Source organism: Plectropomus leopardus, chromosome 22, assembly GCF_026936395.1.
Source record: "Plectropomus leopardus strain MGB_pleo_1.0 chromosome 22, ASM2693639v1, whole genome shotgun sequence".
Classification (NCBI taxonomy): Eukaryota; Metazoa; Chordata; class Actinopteri; order Perciformes; family Serranidae; genus Plectropomus; species Plectropomus leopardus.
In genome coordinates, this window is record NC_142197.1 from 21,300,698 (window position 1) to 21,323,067 (window position 22,370).

Here is a 22,370-nt window from a genome sequence, read left to right on the forward strand (position 1 = left end):
TCTTGAAACGTCTTTCATTGTCCACAGAGAAAGTCGTTACCACAGTCATTATTACTTTTTCTGTTGCTGCAAAAAGGAAATGCAGAGACAGTTGAACGCTGTTGCACATGACTGCTTAAATGGGTGTTGAGCACTGGTTCACAGTGCGGGCTGAGTGCCTGCAGCGAGCCGCTGATCACTGATGTCCCATCATATCCATCTCTACTGTCTCGCTCCCTTCCCTCCCATACTTCAGCGCCGCAGTCTTTAACACAGACAATTCATTAAGTCTTTTGCATAAAGGAAAGGCAGACAATAAACCAATTTAGCCCCAGTGTTCTTGGTTTAACCATTTGCAACCTGGAGCAACATACATTTTTCTTGTGCTGCTTTCAGATGCCTTTCACAGGTGTTTAAACCTTTGGATTCTAAGAAAATTGGAGCTTTTTCTTTTAAAAACATGGGGAAAGGGGCAGTGAGCTTTTCAATAAGATTTACATAAATTGAAAGAAGTTGGTTGATTAAAAAAAAGCAGTTATGTTATTTTATCTTATGTTTTTAATATTTTTTAATGTTTTTTTTTTTAAATGCCTGGGACAGAAAAAGAAAAAAGCTAGGAAAAAATATATTTATAATTCTCAAAATTAGATATTTAAAATTATATTACAGAAATATATTATTATAACTGTTTAAGCACTTCCTTCTGGTCATTTCTTTCTTTTTTTCTTACTTTTCCTTTTGTCTTTTTTTTAAAAAAAATTTCTGGTAATTTTATTTTTACTAATTTCTTGCTAGTTTTTGGGTCATTTCTTCTTTCGTTGCTCATTGCCTTCTTTCCATTTATAGAGATTTCAAAGGGTTAACAGTCACAACATACAATAATAAAAAAACAAGGATCCTACGGCATACAAATTACAAACAGACTTACATAAGCATAGCTTTGAAGAGATAGGACAAAAGAATGACAAAGCTTTATTCCTCAAAAAAAAAACCCCAAAAAAACGGATGTGCTTCATGTTTACCAAATGGCTGTATCGTTCTATATTAACTTTTAATTGTTTGCAGGCAAAGGGAGGGGCAATCTAGAAACCAGAAGCAGATGTGCACTGTGAATCTTGTCCAGACATTGCATAACTCACTTCTGGATGACCCCCCGCTCCCCCTGTCCAGTTTGTTGACATCTGTTTAAGATACAGCCTTTAATCTTGGTGTCCATCACATGTCATCAAGCGATAATGAGACACTGTAGTGAAAAGGGTTATTGTGCTTAAAACAAGGCCTGTTCTTTCAAAAAATTGCTGTTTCCGCTAGAAAATGGGTAAAAAAATAGGGTCAACGTTCAGTAATACGCAAGTCAGCCTTTAAATCTTTGTGTGCTAGCCTCATAGGAGCATTTTTGAAGAGAAACTTCAAGGGGTCACTCCAGTGATTTACTATAGCACTTCCATAAAATTCTCAAGTAGTCCCTTGAATGGGTCAAGCTCCAAAAACACCAGATCCTACAATTCCCATGATGCAACTCAAAAGCATTTTTCATTAGACCCCACACCTCCACTTCATAACTTAGTCTTTCTTTTAAAATATTTAAGTCTCTTAGCTGAGATAACTCTGATGACATCATCATTATACAGCTGATTTCCCACGGTGAGTAGTACTCCTCATGACAAGTAAACTCAACTTCAAAGACCCTGTTACATTCAACTTCAGGCAACTTTGACTCATCTAACTAATTTAATACATTCTGTGTGTAATTTGATTGTCTGGTGAAACATTTAGCCTGCAGGGATCGTAGTTTGCTCTGTGTTAGGATTAGTGACATGCAAGCAAAGGTTTAGAATAAATGTCAAAATGGACATCATCGCCTTGGGAAAGTTTGTTTTAGTTTCACACTCCATGCCCCCATCAGGATGACCTTTGAACCCAAAAAGGGGTTTGAGTGATAGGAACAAAGCTGTGAAACTGGGGAACCCACATGTAAAAAAACAAAAAACACCTGATGTTCGAAAGTTAAAAAGGTTACCTCACTTCAAAAGGGATGAGCTGACCCACACGCACACACATTACATAACACGGTTGAAAAGGGCGAGCTGCCTGCGGCGCACTTCAGGTCCACAACAACATATGTTTTTTTTCTCGACATCCAGCTAATATAAAATTAGCAGCGCAGTGTAGCATTTACGAGTTACGTAAAAGACGAGAGATAATCCAGTCTCGCACTCGGTCACCTGACTGCATGCAGGTTCAGAGAGAGCATTCAGCCTTAAAGCACACCAGTGTTGTAAACGTAAAGCTCGGTTGCATAAATCTTTTTTTGCTTTCATCACTTTTTTTCTTCATTATGTGCTGGAATGTAGGTTGGTAATCCTGGTAAGAAATGCAGCTCACTGAGAGGGAGGCCTGTATGTTTATTTATGCGTCAGGAGTTTATCTGATGCTCTTAACCTGAGCCACTTATACCAAGCAAGACTAAACTCCCTGAAACACAGTCACTGGCAAGAGTGTCACACGAGACAGCAGAATGTATTCCAAAAATGACATCAATCCACATTTGACAGTTAAAATGTTTTCTGAACACACCAGTTTTCCTTGAAATATCATATGATTTTGATCGTATCTTCTTTCATGTTATATAAGCCATAACCGAATCATGTGTTCATGTTATTACAAAACATTTTCTTCATGCTGTATGTCAGTAACTCGTGTATGTGGACTCAAAGTCTGAAAACAACACCCACAAGAAATGAAAAACTTTGTTCGTGCTTAGAATTTAAAGTATTTCCCCCCATCTTTGCAATTACTTCAGCTATCCCAAGTGTTTGACTTCCCAAACTTCCCATGGCCTAGTTGTTACCTTTGACCTTCCTGGATCTTAACTAAACCCAGAGCTGTTTGGTTTGGTCAGGCTGAACTAACGAGGTCATGCTGCTCTTCAAAAACTTACAGCTCCTTGGGTATTTGATTGAAAGAGAGTGTGTGTGTGTGTGTGTGAGAGAGAGAGAGAGAGAGAGAGAGAGAGGCCTCTGTCCTGCTCATTGATGTACAACTGCATAAACCATGGATGCATAAAGAGAACTGGATACTGGTTTGGAGGTGGGGCTCAGTTAATTCCTGTAAAAGCTGCTCAGTGACACATAAAGCCGCAAAACAATTTCAACTGCCACATAAAAAAAAAAAAAACACTATTGATGTATGATAATTAGAGCCCAACCGATATATCTGTCAGACAATTTCATTGGCCAATATTGACCCATCATAGACGTATCAGAATCAGCCTCTATGTTGTCCGATATGCACAATATGAAAAATGTATTTTTTAACAGAATATAGCGCAGAAGCAGATGCTCAGAGTAATTTAGAATATCAAATTCCATATGAAGTTCACCGTTTCAGTGCACTGATGTCATTTTTAACAATTGAGTTTATTGTTAAATTGTCAAAATATCTTGCTTCCATTATTCCATATTTTCATCAAAAGTATGTGATGACCATATCTCAGGGATAATTACATTGCATAATGGCATCAGCCAATATTTGGAATTTTTTATTAAAATATTGCTATCTGCATGAAATGATAAAGATAAAAACTAGTCCCAAATGGCACCTATCCATTCAAACGAGAGTTGCTCCCTGGCTTCCTTGTTTAGGGGTCCACTGAATATGTGCAGTAGTGTTTTTTCCAGCTGGCCCCGCCCACCAGTTCCTGCTCACCTCACAGACTTTACATTGTGATGACATCAGAGATTTTTAAATTTCTTTTCTCTGAACTAGAAAAGTTTTCCAAATACAAAACTTCCATGGATCAAAACTTCCTAATAGACAGATTCATAACTGACCTTGTTTGCAGTTCAAGGTGTCCTGTTGACAGCTTTGGAGACGTGTCTTTACGATGGTGTAGGGCTGTACAGACTCACAATTTTGCCAGTGGGGGGCCTGGTATAAACCTTGTTATTTCTGTGTTTTTGTTTTCGATTTCTGAACTTGAGCTGAATGATTATATGTTGAGACATTCCAAACCCCATCAGGTAAACTCAGAAACACTGTCAACCTAAAAAGAAGGATTTTTTTCAGCTTTGCAGTGACAAGGTTTTAACCCCACGGCAACAATATGTAGCCATCACAAAAGATTTCTAAGATTTATTCAGACATCCAAGGCATGAGACCAAAACCTGCAGACATTAGATTTTTACAATGTGCTTTACTGTTGCTAAATAGATGCGCGCATATGCTACTTATACTTCCATGAGTGCATCCATTTTCAGCCTGGGTGAACAGAGCAGTCAGAGTGTGGCCGGTTATCTGATGTGACTGTGCGCTACATGAGCAGTGAAGCTCTGAGCTGAGCTCTGGAAGTAGCTGCAGTGTTACAGTCTCTCTGCAGCTTCACCACAGACTGATATGGATCAATACCCTCAAAGGGATAACACGCAATATCATCCACAATGGACTACATCCTTTCTTTTGTTTCCTGTGTTCTTCAAATATACGAGTTTAAACAAAAATGTAACAAAAAAAGGGAAAAGATTCTAAAAAGCTTAAAGAGATAATATGCCTCAAGCTGCATCATTCTCTTTTTTTCCTAAATTTTCTCTAAATTTTCTGGTAATACAAAATATAACAGAAACTGACTCCAGATGCAACAAACATGCCTAACCAAATCGACTCTGACCAGGTGGGCTCACTGCTGATTCCCAATTGATCATGAGCGACCGTTTAGCATAGACGACGCCTCCCAAACACTATATAATATCAAGTTTAGTGCCGTGTGCAAAGACTGGCAACATGACCAAGAATGGAGAGTGAAGACACGGCACCAAAAAAGGCTGAAAGACAAGGATAAGCTTCTGCGGTAGTAAAATTGACCCATTAAATTATTTTGCATTAAAAATTCCCTTTACAATGATCAAAATAGTTCTGTCAACTCATTTTCAAATGTATCAACTAATTTTTTCGGTCGCACGTGTATACTTTCATATTTTTGGTTTTTGCACAAAAATCTTAACTTGTAAAATAGTTAGCAAATAATACTAGTGGAGTAAAAAGTACAATATTGCCCTCTGAAGTATAGTAGAAATATTCATGTAACATAAGAATTTCTCAGATTTGTACTTAAATACAGTACTTGAGTAAATGTACTGTAGTTACTTTCCAGCACTGGTCAGCAGTGGTATGCACAGTACTGAAATTACAGTAAATGGGATCAGTGCATGAAGTATAGTAGTATTTATTTAGCCCTGACATTGAATAATCCAGTCAGTTATTATTAATTACTCGATCATCTGAATGTGATTAAATGATATTCAAGCATTTTTAAAATGTTCCTCAAATGTTAAATGTATGTCTTGCGCTGGGCAACAATTTGTGTCCTGTGAAAATGAACCGTTTTTCTCTTATCTTGGTACAAGTGCTCTGGACCACACATAAAACTTCCTCTTACTTAAGAGAAAGGCAAAATAAGAAAACATGGGTGAATCCCAAAAATCAATGTGTACGAACAAAATAAGAACAAATCATGGATATGAGCAAAAATAAGAGAGAATTTGTTCGTATTTGTTCTTGCATGAGGCCCATTGTATCATATATTTAAATATCTGTTAGCGAAGCCAATAAACACAATCATCTGAAGCTGAAGTGTCCAAGCGTAGCTCATCAAACTATCCGAAGGCTCTTCACAGCCGCGTCAACCCATCGCCATCAGTCTGAGGCGTTTCCTGCCACATGTTACGAGCACAACACTGGGATGCATTTTTTGCATATCCGTGGTCCAAGACAGGCAGGGAGAGCCAGGACTTTCCAAACCAGATGACAACAGAGAAAAGCCCTCCTCAACAACGCGCTGCCATGTGACAAAGCTGTAACACGAGACATTTGTTGTTTTGGGTTTTGGGATGGCTGATAATTCGTTGCTGGGAGGGGAAAGGGGAAAAAGTGTTGCACATTCCACCCACTCCCCGTAAAAAATGTGCGGAGAAACTCCTCGGGGTCCGCGGGGTGGAACGTCAGACATGCATAACAAAAACAAGACGGCATGCTGGAACACAGGTGGGCTCGCCACAGTTGTTGAGTGGCAGACAGATGTCTGCGCTTCTTTATTTAACCGGAATAACTCGAGCACAGTCTCAGAACTTTTTTTTGGCACACAGATTGGTGACTCATTCCCAGGACATAAGGATGGTTTTGACTGACCGAAACAGGGCGCTGTAATAGGGTTTCAAAGTCAAGTTCAGCACTACTGCAATGTCAAGATTTGAAATTAATCTACTGAAGTGTTGAGACTGTGTGAAATGTTCTCACTCCTTGATCTCCAATCTGTACATCTATCCACAATACACTGAAAGAGCATGTTTTCCCCACACAATCAGAGAACATCTAATCCTTCTAGAAAATGATGAGCCTAACCTGGATGCCAGTCTGGACAGCCATGACTGCGATCACAGTTGATTCACTTCTTCATTCTGTGGAGAGATGAGACAGAGATTTGACGTTAAAAAGAGATCATATCAAAAGTGGTGCGGTACTTCTGTCACATTGCAGTTCAGATGGTGTGAATCAGGATGTTCAGATCATCGCCTCTGGGTTTCCTCTCATGTTATCTGGTTATGTGCTGGTCAGGCAGTTCTAAAGAAGCGTCCCTGTTTGCTTTCTTGCCAAGGGTTAGATAAGAAGATCGATACCAGTGTCATATCTGTGGATCTGTGGATCTGTGGAAGCGGAGCCAGACGGTGATTAGTTAAGCTTATTGTGATGGCTTCCAGGGAAAACAGAGGATTTAGAAACTGTAACTATTTCTTGGTGAATAACAGGGGTTTAGTGCTATTTGTTTAAGTACCAGAGTGAACCTGTGATGCACGCATGTGTGCATGCACACGGTTTGAAGGCTACGTAACCACTGTTCCTACGGTGGCAAGTTTGCATTCATTAGTAACTGTAAGAGTTAGCAGCTATAGACTGAGAAAAGGGGGATGGGGGTTGGTTTGCAAACTTCTCTTCTTTTTTTTTTTTAAATCCTGTGTGTGTCCTCCAGCTCCAAAAATATATTATCAATAAGCGGTGTCACATGTTTTAATAGTGGCAGCCTGCCACAAATAAATAAATGTGTGGGAAATCCGCAATAGTAATCCAACATAATTCATTCTGCCTCATAATTATTATTTTTGGACAAACATGTTTAAACTTAATAATAATAGGTGAGTTTTGTAACTGCGAAAGTTTGACCACCAATGACAGGCTTACAGATAACAAGATGTCAAAAAAGTCAAGCGTCTGGAATAGTATAAATATTTGTAAAGATGGATGAACTGTTGTTAGGCAAGAAATAGAAGCTCAAACACAAAACAAGGTCTTGTAGACAGACTTCTGAGAGCCTTTTCCTCATGCTAAACTAAGCTCATTGCGCCAGTTCTAGCCTCTAACTTCACGAGTGTTAGCAATCGTCAACAATACTTAAAAAAATAAAACTGCATCAGCATTCATGGGAGTACAGTATTTTCAGTATCAACATCAGTATATAAAATTTCCTTTCTCATGTTCCCATCTATACATTTGTATTAATTCATTACCCCATGTCGAGTTAAAATTCTGCACATCTTGACTGGACTTTGGATTTGATATCATTGTCAGTCATTTCCTGAGTTTGAGTATACCGCATTTAAAGAACTGAAAACTCAACTGCGATGAAAGTCAAGTTAGGTCAGTCAGAGATAATGATATATGCTGGAATATGTGGTTTATCGGCCAGCTACTAAGGCGTTCCAACTCCTAGGACAAAAGAAAAGATGCGAGAAAACCCTGTGAATGACCTGCAAGCTTAATTGGTTTCACACAATGATATTAAGCTTCATTCAGTCAGGACATACCCTGATTATCCCATCAAGTCCATGCGGTCCATTACAATAATTCATACATGTGGCTCTTCCATCTACAGTAAACGTGCACTCTCAGTGACAGTGACTCTTCTGCAAAAAAGCATCAGTTATGATCAAAAAAGACTACAGTCTTCTTCCGATTCACTGTGTAACGAGTGTATAATCACATTTACAAGACATTAAATTTTAAATTTGCAAAGTGTGTTTGTGAATCAGCTGTGAAGATTTAACACCACATAGTCATGATGTCCCAAGTAGTACTAAAGTAACATCAAAGAGGAGAGCTGAACAGGATGTAAGCTGCAAACAGGCACTCAGGATGCTGCGAAACCAGCCGGGATGTTGTTGTTTTTTCTGAACAGTGAGTTTCAGTAGATCAGACTTTCTCACGAGGAAGTGATGACGCTGGTCCGAGTGCTCCTCTTTGCCCTCTCCCACACAGGATGTGAAGGATTACCCCGACGCTCGATTGTCCCCGAGGGTGTGTGTTTGACAAAGAGAGGCAGTGGGTGGGGGGAGAAAGCAATCACAAGCACCTAGATCCTAATACCACTGATAATTTAGCCAACACAGCTGAGGCAATAGTCTCCAACCAACACCATCCCCCCATCCTCTGCCAACACATGAGCATCCTCTCATATAAACCTACATCAAAACTGGCTTGTGAAACTTCTGTTTCCACTGATGTCATCATGCACAGAGTGATGTAATCAATATGAAAAGCAAAAAAAAAACCAAAACTCTGCGTCCTCATCTAACAAATGCCTTTAAAACCACTAAAATTGCATCCTCAGTTGTTCAAAGGCCTGCCAAAGAGTGCTGCGTGCAATCATCCGACACCAAAACTGCAGCTCAGGGGAGAGAAGATGCAAGTCAGTGGCCAAGGACGGGACGGGACAGCGAGGATGACAACACCAGACAACTTACCTCAGAACAAAAACGGTACAGTAGCGAGCAAGGTAGCTGCGCCAAACGACTGCGATCGCCTTCAAAAGCACATCCTCCACAATGCTGAGTCAAAAAACCCTGCGCTCGAAGCGGCTCCTGCCTCTGTGGCTCCACGAGTGAGTGGGGAAGGAGAGGCAGCGAGAGAATGACAGGGAGGGAGGATGGATGGGAGGAGGAGGAGGTGCAAAAGGAGAGCCCTGACTAATGAAGTGGCTACGCTTCACTAAGCCCTGACCGCCCTCTCCCCTGCTTCCCTGCTCCCCCCCCTCCAACAATCCTGTCACGGCGGGACCCTCTCACAAAGCCTCCATTGTTTTGTTAGCTTGCCACCCTCCCCACACACACACACACACACACATAACACACTTCTCATCTCCAAGCCAGCAACCAAACCAGGAACTCCCCAACCAGGACGCAATGAAATGGAATGAGTTTGGATAGAGGAGGTGAGGTGGGGGGTTACCTCCACTTCCTTTTCATCCTCTGCCCCAACAAAAAACCCCCCCCCCCCCAACCTCCAAAACCAGCACACAGCAGAGGCTTGTTTCTCTGGTTTTTGTTGGTCATTGATGTCGGTATCAAGAGACGCCACCTGCGTCCATGAACAAAGTGTTCGAACAAATTTGCCTTGGAGAGAGAGCAAACTCTGAGAAAGCGAAGAACAGTACGCATGACGTCATACAACTGGCTCCTGACAGATGTTGGTTTTCCCCAGCTGTTCCAACCAGCTATGTTTTAATGACTGCAGTGCTGTTTGGCTGAGATGCACCAATAAGTAGGCTGATTTTGTGAAAATACTGTGTTAAGATATTACATCATGTGTCCTGAGGCACAAAGTCATGCATGAAACTGAACACTTCGAGACACAGAAGCGAGCGAATCCTTGAAATTAGCCTGAAGTCTTTAGTGACATTTGGACAGAGACAACTATACAAGCTCTACTCATGGTATGTTTTGAACAGCAGATTGAACCACTGAAATTAAAGCTGTTTTCTCATATGAACTTGGGATAATGTCTTGAAAAACCAGGTTTTGCCGTTGTGCAGAGGTTTCCTTTTACACAAGCAGCACACAATGGATTGTCAAAAAAAACAAGAAAAGGAAACAAAACAAAATGTTAACTATTTGGTTTATTCAAGGGGTGGAACCTGGGTAGAGCATGCAGGAGGCAAAACATGATGCAGATTAAACCATGGTACCGTAGCCGGTTTGTAATTTGGTCATAAAACAGAAACTTTTGCCTTGCCTTGAATTTGTCTGACAATTTCAGAGTTAGACTTCAGTGGCAGAAGTTCTCAAATCTAATCATCTCTCCAGTGAGACTTTTTCCATCGGTGTCTTCGCATAAATGACCTTTCTTCTTCACCCTCTTATGTTTGTTTTCTTCCCATTTCACGCGTGCTGCATGATATATGCATCATCAACTCGCTTGCTGTGAATTCTCCAATCAAACGGCTGCTCTATTCACATATGGGCTCAATCGGACATTACACAGACTTTGTACCAGGCAGGGTAAAGTCCATTTAATCCCTGATCCTAAGGAAAAAGGGAAAGAGGATGGAAATATCATTGACAGATCAAGCGTGACTTGTCATCTAGGCCCAAGCCTGAGATGATTTCAAAGAGTCAGCCAAGTCTTTTAAAGCAATGTCCTCAAGACTACAGAGCAGAATAATCAGAAACAGTGACAGAAGGACAAGATTTAGGATATCAGGAGAGGGAGATGTTCCATAATGGCCCTGCTTCTTTTCAGCACGCAGGCGTGCAAGAAGCGTCGCACTCAACAACACAGGACAAAAGGGCAAATCTTTGGCTCCGGACTCCAGTTGTGTGCATCTGGGGCCCCAGCAGAGCCTGAGAGCGTGACTCCCTACAGGGACCAAAGGCACCCACACACAGTCAAATGTCAAGCACAGAGGAGGGCGAGAGAATCGGAGCCAAAGAGGGGAGGCGAAGACAAAATAGGTTTTATAATGGTGGTGAACTTGGGAGTGGCACGCTGGAAAGGCCAGGGCGCGACACTGTGACACTGAGTACGACCACGCACATTCTCCAGCGGTTACCAGGAGAAAAGACATCCGACAATGCGGACACTCTTCTGCAATCCATGTGTAATGTGCAGTTTCCTCCATCACCTCACTGCCTCTGTCAGAGAACAAGATTCTGTATCCAGAAGATGTGCCAGTTTCTGTGATTATGTTCGTAGATTTCTTTGGCTCCAAATATGCAGCTGTTGTTATTTAAGGTTGTTCTGAGAAAGCCGCATCTGTTCGCTGAACAGACTTGGAATTTTCAACTTTCTAAGAAGCCCAATTCCCCATTTAGTTTACTCAAACATTTTTTTCTTGTGTACATGTGACTCATTCCTATATTTCCAAAGCCACATTGGGATTAACTGAGTAAATGAGGCACAGAAACCTGGTACACAAAAGACCCCGGTCAGGTTTGCCTTGAGTAACCTGTATTTCTCGTCATGAGTGAAATAAAAGCTTTATTTGCGAGTTTTATCCCCTCAGGAATTTTGCTATTTCCAGATTGAACGAACTCAACCACTTTTGCAGCATTAACTATAGATGGCATTTCCAGATGTTTCATTCAAAAAAAATAAAATAAAAAAAAATGCAGATTTCAGGTGCCGTGTGTGTTTTTTTACCATCAAATCAGGTTCATTTCATAGTTGATGTAGTATCTTAAGTATAGGAAATCCACATGTATTCACAAACAAATAGAAAATAATGAATTCAATGATGACAGCGTAAATTTGTCTCAGTGAACCCACAATGAAAGTTCAACTGAACAAAGTGAATTCAAATGAATATCCATATAAACAAACAGCTTCCACTTGTCCAGACAACTTGTCTCAATGAGCCCATTTTCTCCTTATAGTCCTCAATATACAATCCACTTCCTGCCAGGAAAAGGTGCTGAATAAATCAAAGGAATTGCCTTTGTCCCAGCTCAAATGAGCGGTATAATAGACTTGTGAGTCTATTAAAGGAAAAAGGATCTAGTACGAGCTTCGCTGTAGCCTGGACTTAACATAGATGCTGTGTGTTTGAGTGTGTTTTGTCGAGGGTGGGGGTGAGACATCTGTCCGCATGTTCCCCACGCATCTCGCCTCTCTGGACTCTGCTAGTAATCATTTAAGAGGATCAGCTCTATTCCAGACAGCAGAGCGCATCCACTTCCACGGCGCTCCGTCATCACAACACACACAGCACGTGGCGCATGCATGCAGCCTGCAGCGCTCCGCCAGTGCATGTGAGCACCCGTGCATAAGTGCAAAAAAGAAATGAGAACGCATTATGTAATGAGTTAAAAGTAGAATGTTCAGGCGGCGATGTCCTTTTGATTTTCCACCACATGGTATTGTGCATGTGGCAGGGGAATAAAAAAAAAGTAAATATGAGTCAAAAATAATTCCAAAGGTTTTAGGAACCTCCAGGGGTCTTTCAGGTGTTCTTTTTTTTGTGGGAGTCCTCAGAGAAACTAATGGTGTACATCATAATTTAACTCTCTGGAAGTAAGCACAATCAGAGCATGTGTTATTGATGACATGTGCTCCACTCAGCTTTCCCTCTTCCGCCTTGTTTGTATATCTAATCAGTCAATCTGAGCCTGGAGGCTGGGACAGCCTTTAAGATGAAACAAGATGGAATAACATTTCTACTATGCAAATTTCTCATCATGTCTCTTGTTTTTTTCTATTGAGCGCTATATATATTTTTAGCCATTTTAACAACTTAAAAAAAATTGGCTTTACTGTTTACCCCTGACCATGTGATGTAGTCTTAATGGATAGTTCACCATAGTACACCATATTTAGAATCTTTTGACTGCTTTCCCTTGCCCTCAGGCAGTCCTTTTCTATGGGAAACTGAAGCCATAATCAATGCTCTCTTCAAAGCCACCAGACTCCGTTAACAAAAACAGTCATTTTTCCTTGCAGAACACCGAGCTGCTGATCTTGCGCTGACTTTGATATATCTCAGTACTATACAATACCAAAGTCACACAGTATCACAAACTAAACAACTGAGGCAGCTGTACACTCGCCACTCCCATGTTCTGCAAGGTAATATTACAGATTTTGTCAATGGAGTCTGGTGGTTTGAAAAAAAAGAATTGGTAAGTTTCACCTTCTATTTAGTTTTCCATCTGAAAGGGATGTCCAAAGGCACATCGTTTAAACTGATATTCATTCTTTAAGGTGGGCCTTTTTATTTTAGGTCGTCATTCACTTTTCGGTGGTTTTTCATCCTTTACAAATTCCATCACTTTTTGTTTGTACAGTACAACCTTGCGCAAAACTATGAGTATCCTCAGGAAGAGACTGTCTGAAAGTGTGCACCGTTATCTCTTTTTGTTTCAAGGCAGGTCATGTTAAGCATTTCTCCGCCTTTAAATAGCTTCTTTTGCCTTTTATTTTACACCTGAAAGCTTCTTCATTACAATTCTACTCAACACAATGCGATTTTAGGTTTCTGACGTGAAAAAGAGACCGTATTTTAAGGCATCTAATGTGATAACTTGAGCAGACAGAAACGGCTGAGTAATATATTTGTGTGTGTGAGTGTGTGTGTGTGTGTGTGTGTGTGTGTGTGTGTGTGTGTGTGTGTGTGTGTGTGTGTGTGTGTGTGTGTGTGTGTGTGTGTGTGTGTGTGTATACCAGCAGTGTGAAGTGGCTGGGGGCCAGTGAACCTCCTGTGTCTTTCCCCTTCCCTGCAGTCCAAAAGGGTTCTGCCGGGCCAAACTTTCCCCGGGAGAATACCAACTCCTCCTCTATTAAACTCCTTCCTGCTGAGCCCTTTGTGTCTGGACTTAATTACCCTGTCGGAGGAGCATTTCATTTAGAGACCCCTTTTCATTACAGATGGGGCCCTGCTGCACTGTTTCAAGAGTGAAATTCATTCAGTTGAGGAGAATGAAAAAGTAAATATACGTAACGGTCTGTTGTCAAACTGAGCATATTTGAAACCTCACTTTCTGAAGCAACAGAGTTGCCGCTGGGCCTGAACAAGTTTGCTCATCATGGGGATCCATGGTAAAAGACTATCCGCCTTTCAGGCAGGATTAAGACGTTTCTTGGCCTCCTTCCTTTTGTCCTTGTTGGAGCTGTCCCTCCTTGGAGGTGAGACACTGTGAGTAAAGTCCATCTTAAAGGCTTGAATGAGAGGGAGCCACCTGCCAATCCCATTTTGATTTGTTGATGCTAATCCGCAGCTCACTACACGCCACTGGGTCATCCCCAGGATTTCAAAGCCCCTCGCTGCTGACTAAGGATCAGGCTTCCTGCCCGGTCTTCCATAACCTTGACTAGCAAAGGAACGGATGAATGCTGATTCCAGGTCAGTGCAAAGAGACTATCAGTTTGCAGCACGCTGCCTTTTGCATGTGAGCCCCTAGACAAGGTTGTCCTTGAGTCAGACAGAAGATACAATCATAGCATATTTACACACAACATGTTGGTCCACTGACATGCCCTTTTACAAAATTCTGTTGCTTTTTAGAGGACATATTTTGTCTCCCCATTAATGCATGTCTCCAGGTCCTGTTTGTGCATGTGTTTAATGTGTAAAAACACTTTTTTAAAAAAGCAATCCTCATGAGGGACTTATAACATGGTTTCCCAAACATTAATTTGCCACAACAAAACATCTGCTGCCACATATTCATTTTATATTGTTGGACTGTTCATTGGGGGCACTTTTGCAGTATATTTACACACTGTTTGGGTATTCATGCACAACACACTCTCCGAGCACAGAGCACACTCTGGGAACAGTTGGAGCAGCAGAATGCCAGGTGTAGTGAAACTTCACTGTTTATAGCACTGGAGGTAAAGTTTGCATTTACTCACCTCTTCAGTAGCTGTTGCTCTGATTCGATGAGCTCTGACTGCATCGACTGATCAATCATTACAGTAACTCAAACTTCTCAAACTGCTGGTGAGGTAAAAAAGGACTTATGACAAGTTTTGCTTGTGGTATGTTCGTGGAACCGTAAAAATGTCCAAATTTAGAGAGGGGACACAGAGTGATAAAGAAAGGGGCGCTCACAATGACAAAAAAGAAAAAAAAAACAGAAAGTCTGCTATATCCAACTGTATCTTTACTGTCAGCTCTGTAGCCTTACAATACACCTTAACCACATCCACCTTTGTAAACATTAACAAAGCCTGTAGTCAGGAGTCTCACCAGAAGACACAATGTTGGTAAAACAAATAGGACTTGACACTTTCTCACAGTGCTCAAGTAACAGGAAAGTAACTGAACACAACATCAAGGCTGACTTGACGACGAGATTCCTTCCACATCTCAAACCTTGAAACAGCAACAAAACAAAGCAGCATTTATCGGTCTGAATATCCAAACAGTGACTCCAATGTTTAACAAGAGCTGCAAGAGGAGAGACCAGATCTGCTCTATGGTGAGCATTGTCACATGACACTTAAAGTTCTCCTATTTATGAAAACATATGAAATGTATGGGCTATGTGGTGCAGTCAGGTAACAAATCATATGCACTTGTTTGTTTAAAACATGCAGAGGCCATAACTACAGAGTTTACTATGCCCCAGTAATCCAGAGACATATACTCAGACTATTGACTTTGACTGAAAACATTATCACATGGAGCCAAATACAATCAAACCACAACAAGCCAGTTCTCTGACAGAGTACTATTATGGCCAGTCTGTGCCAATTGCAAAGCCTGAACCTACAGTTTAAACTTTCTATTTTCAGAGTCAGCTTTCTCATTTTTAAATTCCCTCACTGCATGATGTCAGCAATCAGTTGGCTGAGTCAATCCACGGTGACCAACACGCAGGCTCGGCATCCTTTAAGCTGCAGCAGACCTGGCATGATGCCCACTCTGAGCCGTTTCTGCTGACCTCATGTGCACACGCACAAAGGCCAACTAACTGCAGTGACATCATCGCTTCAGTCGCAGCACGGGCAGAGAGCAGGCCAGCAGTTTGAAACACCTGAGCACACCGAGCTGACCGTTGATCTTTCCCCAGCTGTCATTTAAAAGAGTTTTGTAACTGATGGTGATCCCATAATAAAGTGCTCACATGCGTGCATCACATCATGTGTTCATTTCATTAATGAAGTGGGACGTTAAAACTTCGGGCCACTCCTTACACCCTCTCCCTTGCCACTCTGTCTCCACGTTCATGCAGAGTGTCCAGTACTATATCTAACCATCAATGCTCAGTATAATTAAAGTGTATAATGTATAATTACATTTTAGTGGAAAAAGGATAATGCAGGCTACAAAATTCCAATAAACAGTAGCACAGATCAAATAAAAGTGATACTATGAAGCACATAAAATGGGAGTAAGTTTTATTTTTCTGCATGATTACAAAAAATTATGACAGCTCCCTTAATTGCAGCAGAGAGGGAAGCTTGCTGCTGTACTTATAAGCTACAACCTGATGGAGGGAGCTTCATTTAGCTGTGAAGGTGACTAAATATGAGTCTAGCAGCCAAAATCCTGCCGTCATAATACACTTCTATCAACCTGACAGTGTAAATACTCTTTGTAAAGCACAGCTCGGCTCCTCCCTTATTGTCAACATTAGCTGATCTGATAACACTTACCATGAGGTATTCGCAATCTAGTCAGACCAAATGATAATGTTATTTTGTGTGTGTTCTGTCAATAATCAAGGATTTGCTATCCACAAACTGAGATCTACAAAGTCCAAACATACAACCCCCCTGTGTAACGAGGTTTATCAGGGTCAGTTCAGATAAGCCTCTGTAGTCCAAACAGCCACGTTGCCCCGTCCCTTTTCTTCACAGAAGGTCAGGCCAAGGAGATGTGAAAGGTCAAGAGGTCATCGAGCTCAGCCTAATTAGCAGCCTTTGTCTCATAATAATCCTAGTTAGTGAAGAGGGAGGGGTAGGGTTTTAAAACTGGGCTACCTTTCACCCTAATAAGGCTCACCAGTGCTAAGATGGTGGGAGAAACCAGTCTTTTAACAACGTGACACAAGGAGGCCATCAGAATGTCACAGCTGACAGGATAAGACAGTAAATGCAAACTTGCAATTTTAATGGACCCAATATCAGGACTGCAAACCAGACCTAAATGAACCAAATAGACTTTTTTTTTTAACCAGCTTCCACATGAGGATTTCAGTTCTAAAATGTAAAATTAGTCATTCTGCTTTTGCATAATGGCTTGTTGCATTCAAATAATTCATAGATCACTTAGTTATATGACATCATGCAACTATTACTAATTCAAACCACCACCTATGAATAAAACATGTCAGCCCTGCTGTACAACTATTTACAGTATCTATGCATGCATCTGCAGAATAACAAACCATCTTTTAAACACACTGACACGCACACAGACACACACCCATGACCCAGCACCCCTCACCCTGCCCTCCTGTAAGCTGCACCCTAAATAAATGAGGGGTAATCCACGTAATCCAAGATTTCATTATCATCTCCATTGTGTCCACACGCAGCGTCGCAGCCCATATGTGCCCACGTGCATTTTTAACTCATTAAGCCTTCTTTGTCTCATATGGGGTGTTTTGTGCTTTGTGTGCATGTGTGTGTGTGTCAGCCTTAACTATCTTTGGGAGCCCCGGCAGGCCCAAAATGTGAGGCCTGATGCCAAAGATCAGGCAGATGGTGATTATGGAGACAGTTGGAATTGGGGTTGTGCTCGTTCATTAAGAGCTGGGCAGTGACAGCATTGTCTGAAACGGAGTGACTTACTGTACTGTAAGTGATGTGGTGACGGATTGTTGTACAGTCTAAAGGATAATAACATTATGATGATACCTTCAGTTTGACACGGTTTACAAAATGTAAACAAAAGTCACATGGACTGAAAAGTAGTTAACTTACTGGCTCGACTTTTAAACTATAAACTGCTGCCTGAAATTAAACAGAATGTTCAACATGATTAAGTTTAAAGTAAAAGTTTGGATTTTATGTGGGGCTGTATGAGGCACTTACATAGTCACTGTATTACATTTGGTTTGGAGAAACACACAGTTGATGATAACAAAACACACTTAAACCACTTTAAAAAAGGTCAACCTAAAATATAAATTATATATATATATATATATATATATATATAAATTCGATTTTTAATTTAAAAAAATTAAATTAACAAAAAACAAAACACATATTTTTAAATTTTATATTTTTATATTTGTTATTATAATAATTATTATTCTTTATTTTTTTTTAGGAAGGCCTCTTCTAAGTGGCTGTGACATGTTTTGATATCAACCCCTCTGTACAGCATGGTAACACTGACCTGTGCGGTGCATGCCCCCGTTTCTGCAAACATTTGTTTCTGCAAACTGGGAGCTCACTGACCACCACCTACTGCAGTGTTTACTGGTTTGGGGGGGGGTAATTAACAGCAACACAGATGACACTTAAACATAAATTAGATAAATAACATAAGCATATTTATTTTATTTAATAAAAACATTATGAAAAGTGACCTGAGATTACTTCTGTTGTGATTTGGCACTAAAATATAAAATAATGGTATGGGAAACACTGTATTGACTATAAAAACAAGTATCTCATACAGCCCAAAAAATCCTGAACTACCCCTAAAGTTCACTAAACTTCATTTTCAGTTTTCACAAGGTTTAGTTTTTGGATTATTTGGATTAATGGACGTTCATTTAGTTGATAAGTTATTCAAACCAAAGTGGACTGCAGACAAAGTACAAGTTAAGCAAAAACAGGCCAGAAGATTTAAATGTTTATACAATACAGTACATTTTTGGTCTCATTTGTTATTATTAAAATGTTTAACTTAATTGGCTGCAAGAAAACAACATGATATTGACACTAAGCTATAGATCTCTCTCTATCAGCATCGGCTATTGAAAAACCCACATCAGTCGACCACCTCTTAACCACAGGAAGCACATTTATCTGATCACTGACTCCAGTCACTATGCAGCTGGATACAAGTCAATTTTTCAGCAGCTGTACAGGTCGAGCCAGCAGGGTCAGCCGCCCCATCAGCTGATTGGTGTTAATTTTGGATATTATATGCAAGACAATAAAATGTGACAAGTTTGCATGAAGCATGTGAGGATGATTAATAAATGGCATACCCACTCATTCACCTCCTCTTCCTTTTTTTTCTGGATTCATGACCTAAAGTGACATCATATTGTAAGGTACCATCCAATGAAGAACTGCATGTCACTGGATGTGGAAAAAATCATTCACTCCCATAATCACAAATAGCCTGGTTCTGATTCACCACCCACTACTCAGCGACTCATCTAGAGTGAATTAGAGGAAAGGATTATCAGGCTAAATCACAAGGTCAAGCACATGAGTCTTGTTGTTGTGAGGACAGAAATAAACACCATTAACTCATCACCAGCAGTGCAGTGTGAATAGCTTTTCCCTGGTGTAACCCTCTTTGCAGGAAGCACCTGCCGAGCAGTTACTTCATCCTTTTTCCTAAAACAGGAAACCAGGATTGAGACTTCACATTAATGTCCGCCTCTTTATTATCCTGACACAATAGGTACAACAACAGTATGCAAGTCAGTGTGTGCCGAAAGAGGCAAATTCACCCTCCACCCCACCTTATCTCCCTAATGAACCCATCACAAACACAACATTCACTTAATCCTATGATCAGCCACTGCAACCTCACATCATTGTCATGCAACATCTCTCAAGGTACATATGCACAAGCAAACTACTGATCCTCTTACCTATTTATTCCCACCTGTCAATGAAGGATAAATATGTGCATGCTCCAAACTGGAAGCTGTTGTTTTCACACTCAACACACGATCACGCTCAGACCTGTCAGTGACAATTACCTGTCATTATGTAACAGTAAAAGGCTGTTAAGGTGCAGGGATGGGGATTGGTTTTAATTGCAGCCGTTAAAATTTGATTGTGGCTTGTGTGAAAAGGGAAAATGCATCGTTTAGTTAACATTAGAGTCATAGAAAATAACCACAACTTTCAGGGGAACGTCACCGTCACTGAAAATAGACTTTTAAGCTAGCTGCGTACAAGCCGTTTTCGGTAAAAAGCTAAAAAAACAAACAAACAAAACACACTTTCACTTCAAAATACTTTAAATATTGTGTTATTTCTGAACTCCGCTAAAGCTGAACAGACGAGTTTCCTTGTGTTTCGACTAATTCTTTGAAAAGCACACTGGTTTTTTGTTGTATATATAAATTAACGGTGTTTTCAGTAGTTTTGCTAACCGCGTCCACGAGGCTCCCTCATGGATTTTGGGGAGAAACGGGAGGAACCCTCTTTTTTCCTCACAGGCGAAAACTTTCTTAACCGAATCTTTTCTGCTCCCGCTAAAAGATAAAGTGAAAGTTTTAGACTTACCAGCAACAGTGAAGGGTATACAGTGTTGAAGCAGAAAGTCTGTGCAGTTAATGTTGACTGAAAGCGTTTTTCCTTGGTAAAATCTCCAGTTGTAGTCCAGTCACCGGGAGTTACTCATGTTCTCCTCTGCTGTGTATTTGTGCAGTTTGTGGGCAGCGCTGTTCGAATCAGCCAATCAGAGCCCTCCGACAGCTGGGGGGCGGGGCCACGGGCTCACCTGAGTGTCAGTTTACTGAATGATGTAAACCCATTCATTAAAGTAAAATGTTATTGCCTAAATAAAGCTAAAAGGGCATATTAAATCTGAGAACAAGATCGTTTTAGGGATTGTGAGCATGGACGGATAATGAGAGAGTGGATCCCTGGGCACAGATGTGCAAAAGCCCCCACCACCTCTCCTAGATAGCAGCAAGAAACAGAGTTTGTGGTGGCTTTGCCTCTTTTTTGTCTCTTTTTGTTGTTTTGTTTGTCTCTGATCATGTTGTGTCTTTCTGTAGCAATGTTATGCACTAATTTTGTCTTTGTTGTGAGTTTGTGTCATTTAAGGTAATTTAATGTCTTTTGGTGGTCATTTTTGTCTTTGCATTCATTTTGTGTCTCTTTGACATCATTTTGTGTCTAATTGAAGTAATATTGTATCTCATTAAAGTAATTTTGTGTTTTATTGATTACAATTCTGGTTCAATTATGGTTCATTACACTGGGTTTAAAAGGTCAGGAGAGAAAAAAACAATGTATATGATGTAAAATTAAAAACTAAATAAAATAAAAATAAAACTTTTTTTTTTTTTTTTAAAATCCTTAATTTTTTAGTCTTAAGGCCAGTTAAAAAAATGAAATGAGAAGAAAATAAAAGAAGAGGAACATTAAAGAAAGATCTTTTTTTTTTTTAAAAGGATGTCAGAGATGTCTTTCGAGTTAACACAGTGTTATCAAGAATCAGTCATGGGTTTATCTTATTGAAATGTGTTGTTGTGTCCGTTAGAACATAATTTTTTTTAATGTTATGTTTTATCACATCATTCAATAAATTAGTAGGGCTGGTGGTGTGCCAACAATGTCACAAAGCATATTATGCTGTATTGGCTATTTTTTAGCATAGATGCTTTCACTCCAAGCATGCTAGAAATGGATCTGGTTCAAATCTCATCTGTAAAACTTCAGAAACAGAAAAGCTTTTTGAAAATAAGGTGTGGCATTTTTGTAAACATTTGTTTTTAGGTATGTAGGTCCAATAATTGGGGGATACTATGACAGCTGGTTCAGATTGCATAGTGTTTCCATATAAAGTCACTGGCTTACTTCACGTGTAACAATAAGGAGGACAAGTCCCTTTACATCCAGTTATCTCTTTGGGCCTATTCATGGTGTCTCGTGAGGGGGGGGGGTTAGGTTTGTGTTGAGTTTCAGCCACACCCTTACCATTGTGGAGTGAAACCATGGCAGCCTCCACTTCTTTTTTGTTATTAATACTTCAGGAAACAGCCAGTCTTCCAGCTGCCAGCCGTCCTCCCTGCCAGCTGACCCTCAGAAGCCCCCTGAAGCTGGATATTGTTCTGCAATCGACGAGTACAAAAAAAACAAAACACATATAGTTTTTTGTCATTTTCTTGAAGAGCTGGATGACTCTGTTTTGGTGTGTAGATGAAACATTTGCCCTGAGTGCCACTGAACTGCAGGTTTTCGTCTACAAACACTAATGTTCAACCTCGACAACTGGCCTGATAAAGCTGCTAATCAGTAACACTGTGACAGATAAAGGCTGTCTTTTTAACAAGGAATTCGGGTTGGATTTTTGATTTAAAACAAACCAAAAATGCAGGTGGAAGCTGTATGAAAACAAATGTATTTATTACATTTTATTTGCTGAATGTATTTTGATTCCAGTGACCTTACATGACTTGCACATTTAACTCTGACCATCTTCAGCCTCAGCAGAGGTTCAGACAGATAAGTGAAAACACCTGTGTGCAGTCTCCTCAGAGGAAGTTACCTCTGCTGCACCCCAGTGGCTCTACATAAACACTGCACCACGGCTGAGCCGGTTGAATGTATACATTATATGTGACATTAAATATATATTGTATATGTTGGATTATAAACAGATGGGAGGAAAAATGTTGTAAAATTTGTAATAAAATGAATGTAATAAAAAATTATGTAAATACTTTTTAATAATAAAATGGTATAAATAT

The 22,370-nt window shown here is 40.3% G+C and overlaps 1 protein-coding gene across 2 annotated transcripts in view; it reads right to left on the reverse strand.

The window, feature by feature from the left end:
- Positions 1-20,313, reverse strand: part of gas2l3 (growth arrest-specific 2 like 3) — a 32,187-nt gene extending 11,874 nt beyond the window's left edge. The window contains exons 1-2 of one of the 2 annotated variants that reach the window (XM_042511236.2): positions 20,176-20,313; positions 6,376-6,431 (exon numbers count right to left, since the gene is read on the reverse strand). In XM_042511236.2, the coding sequence (XP_042367170.2) occupies positions 6,376-6,399 (24 nt within the window). In that variant the 5' untranslated portion in view covers positions 6,400-6,431; positions 20,176-20,313. Of the gene's footprint in view, positions 1-6,375; positions 6,432-8,768; positions 8,961-20,175 lie in introns of those variants that run through there. The other variant, XM_042511237.2, reaches the window with a different exon arrangement.
- Between the last annotated feature and the right edge of the window lie 2,057 nt (positions 20,314-22,370).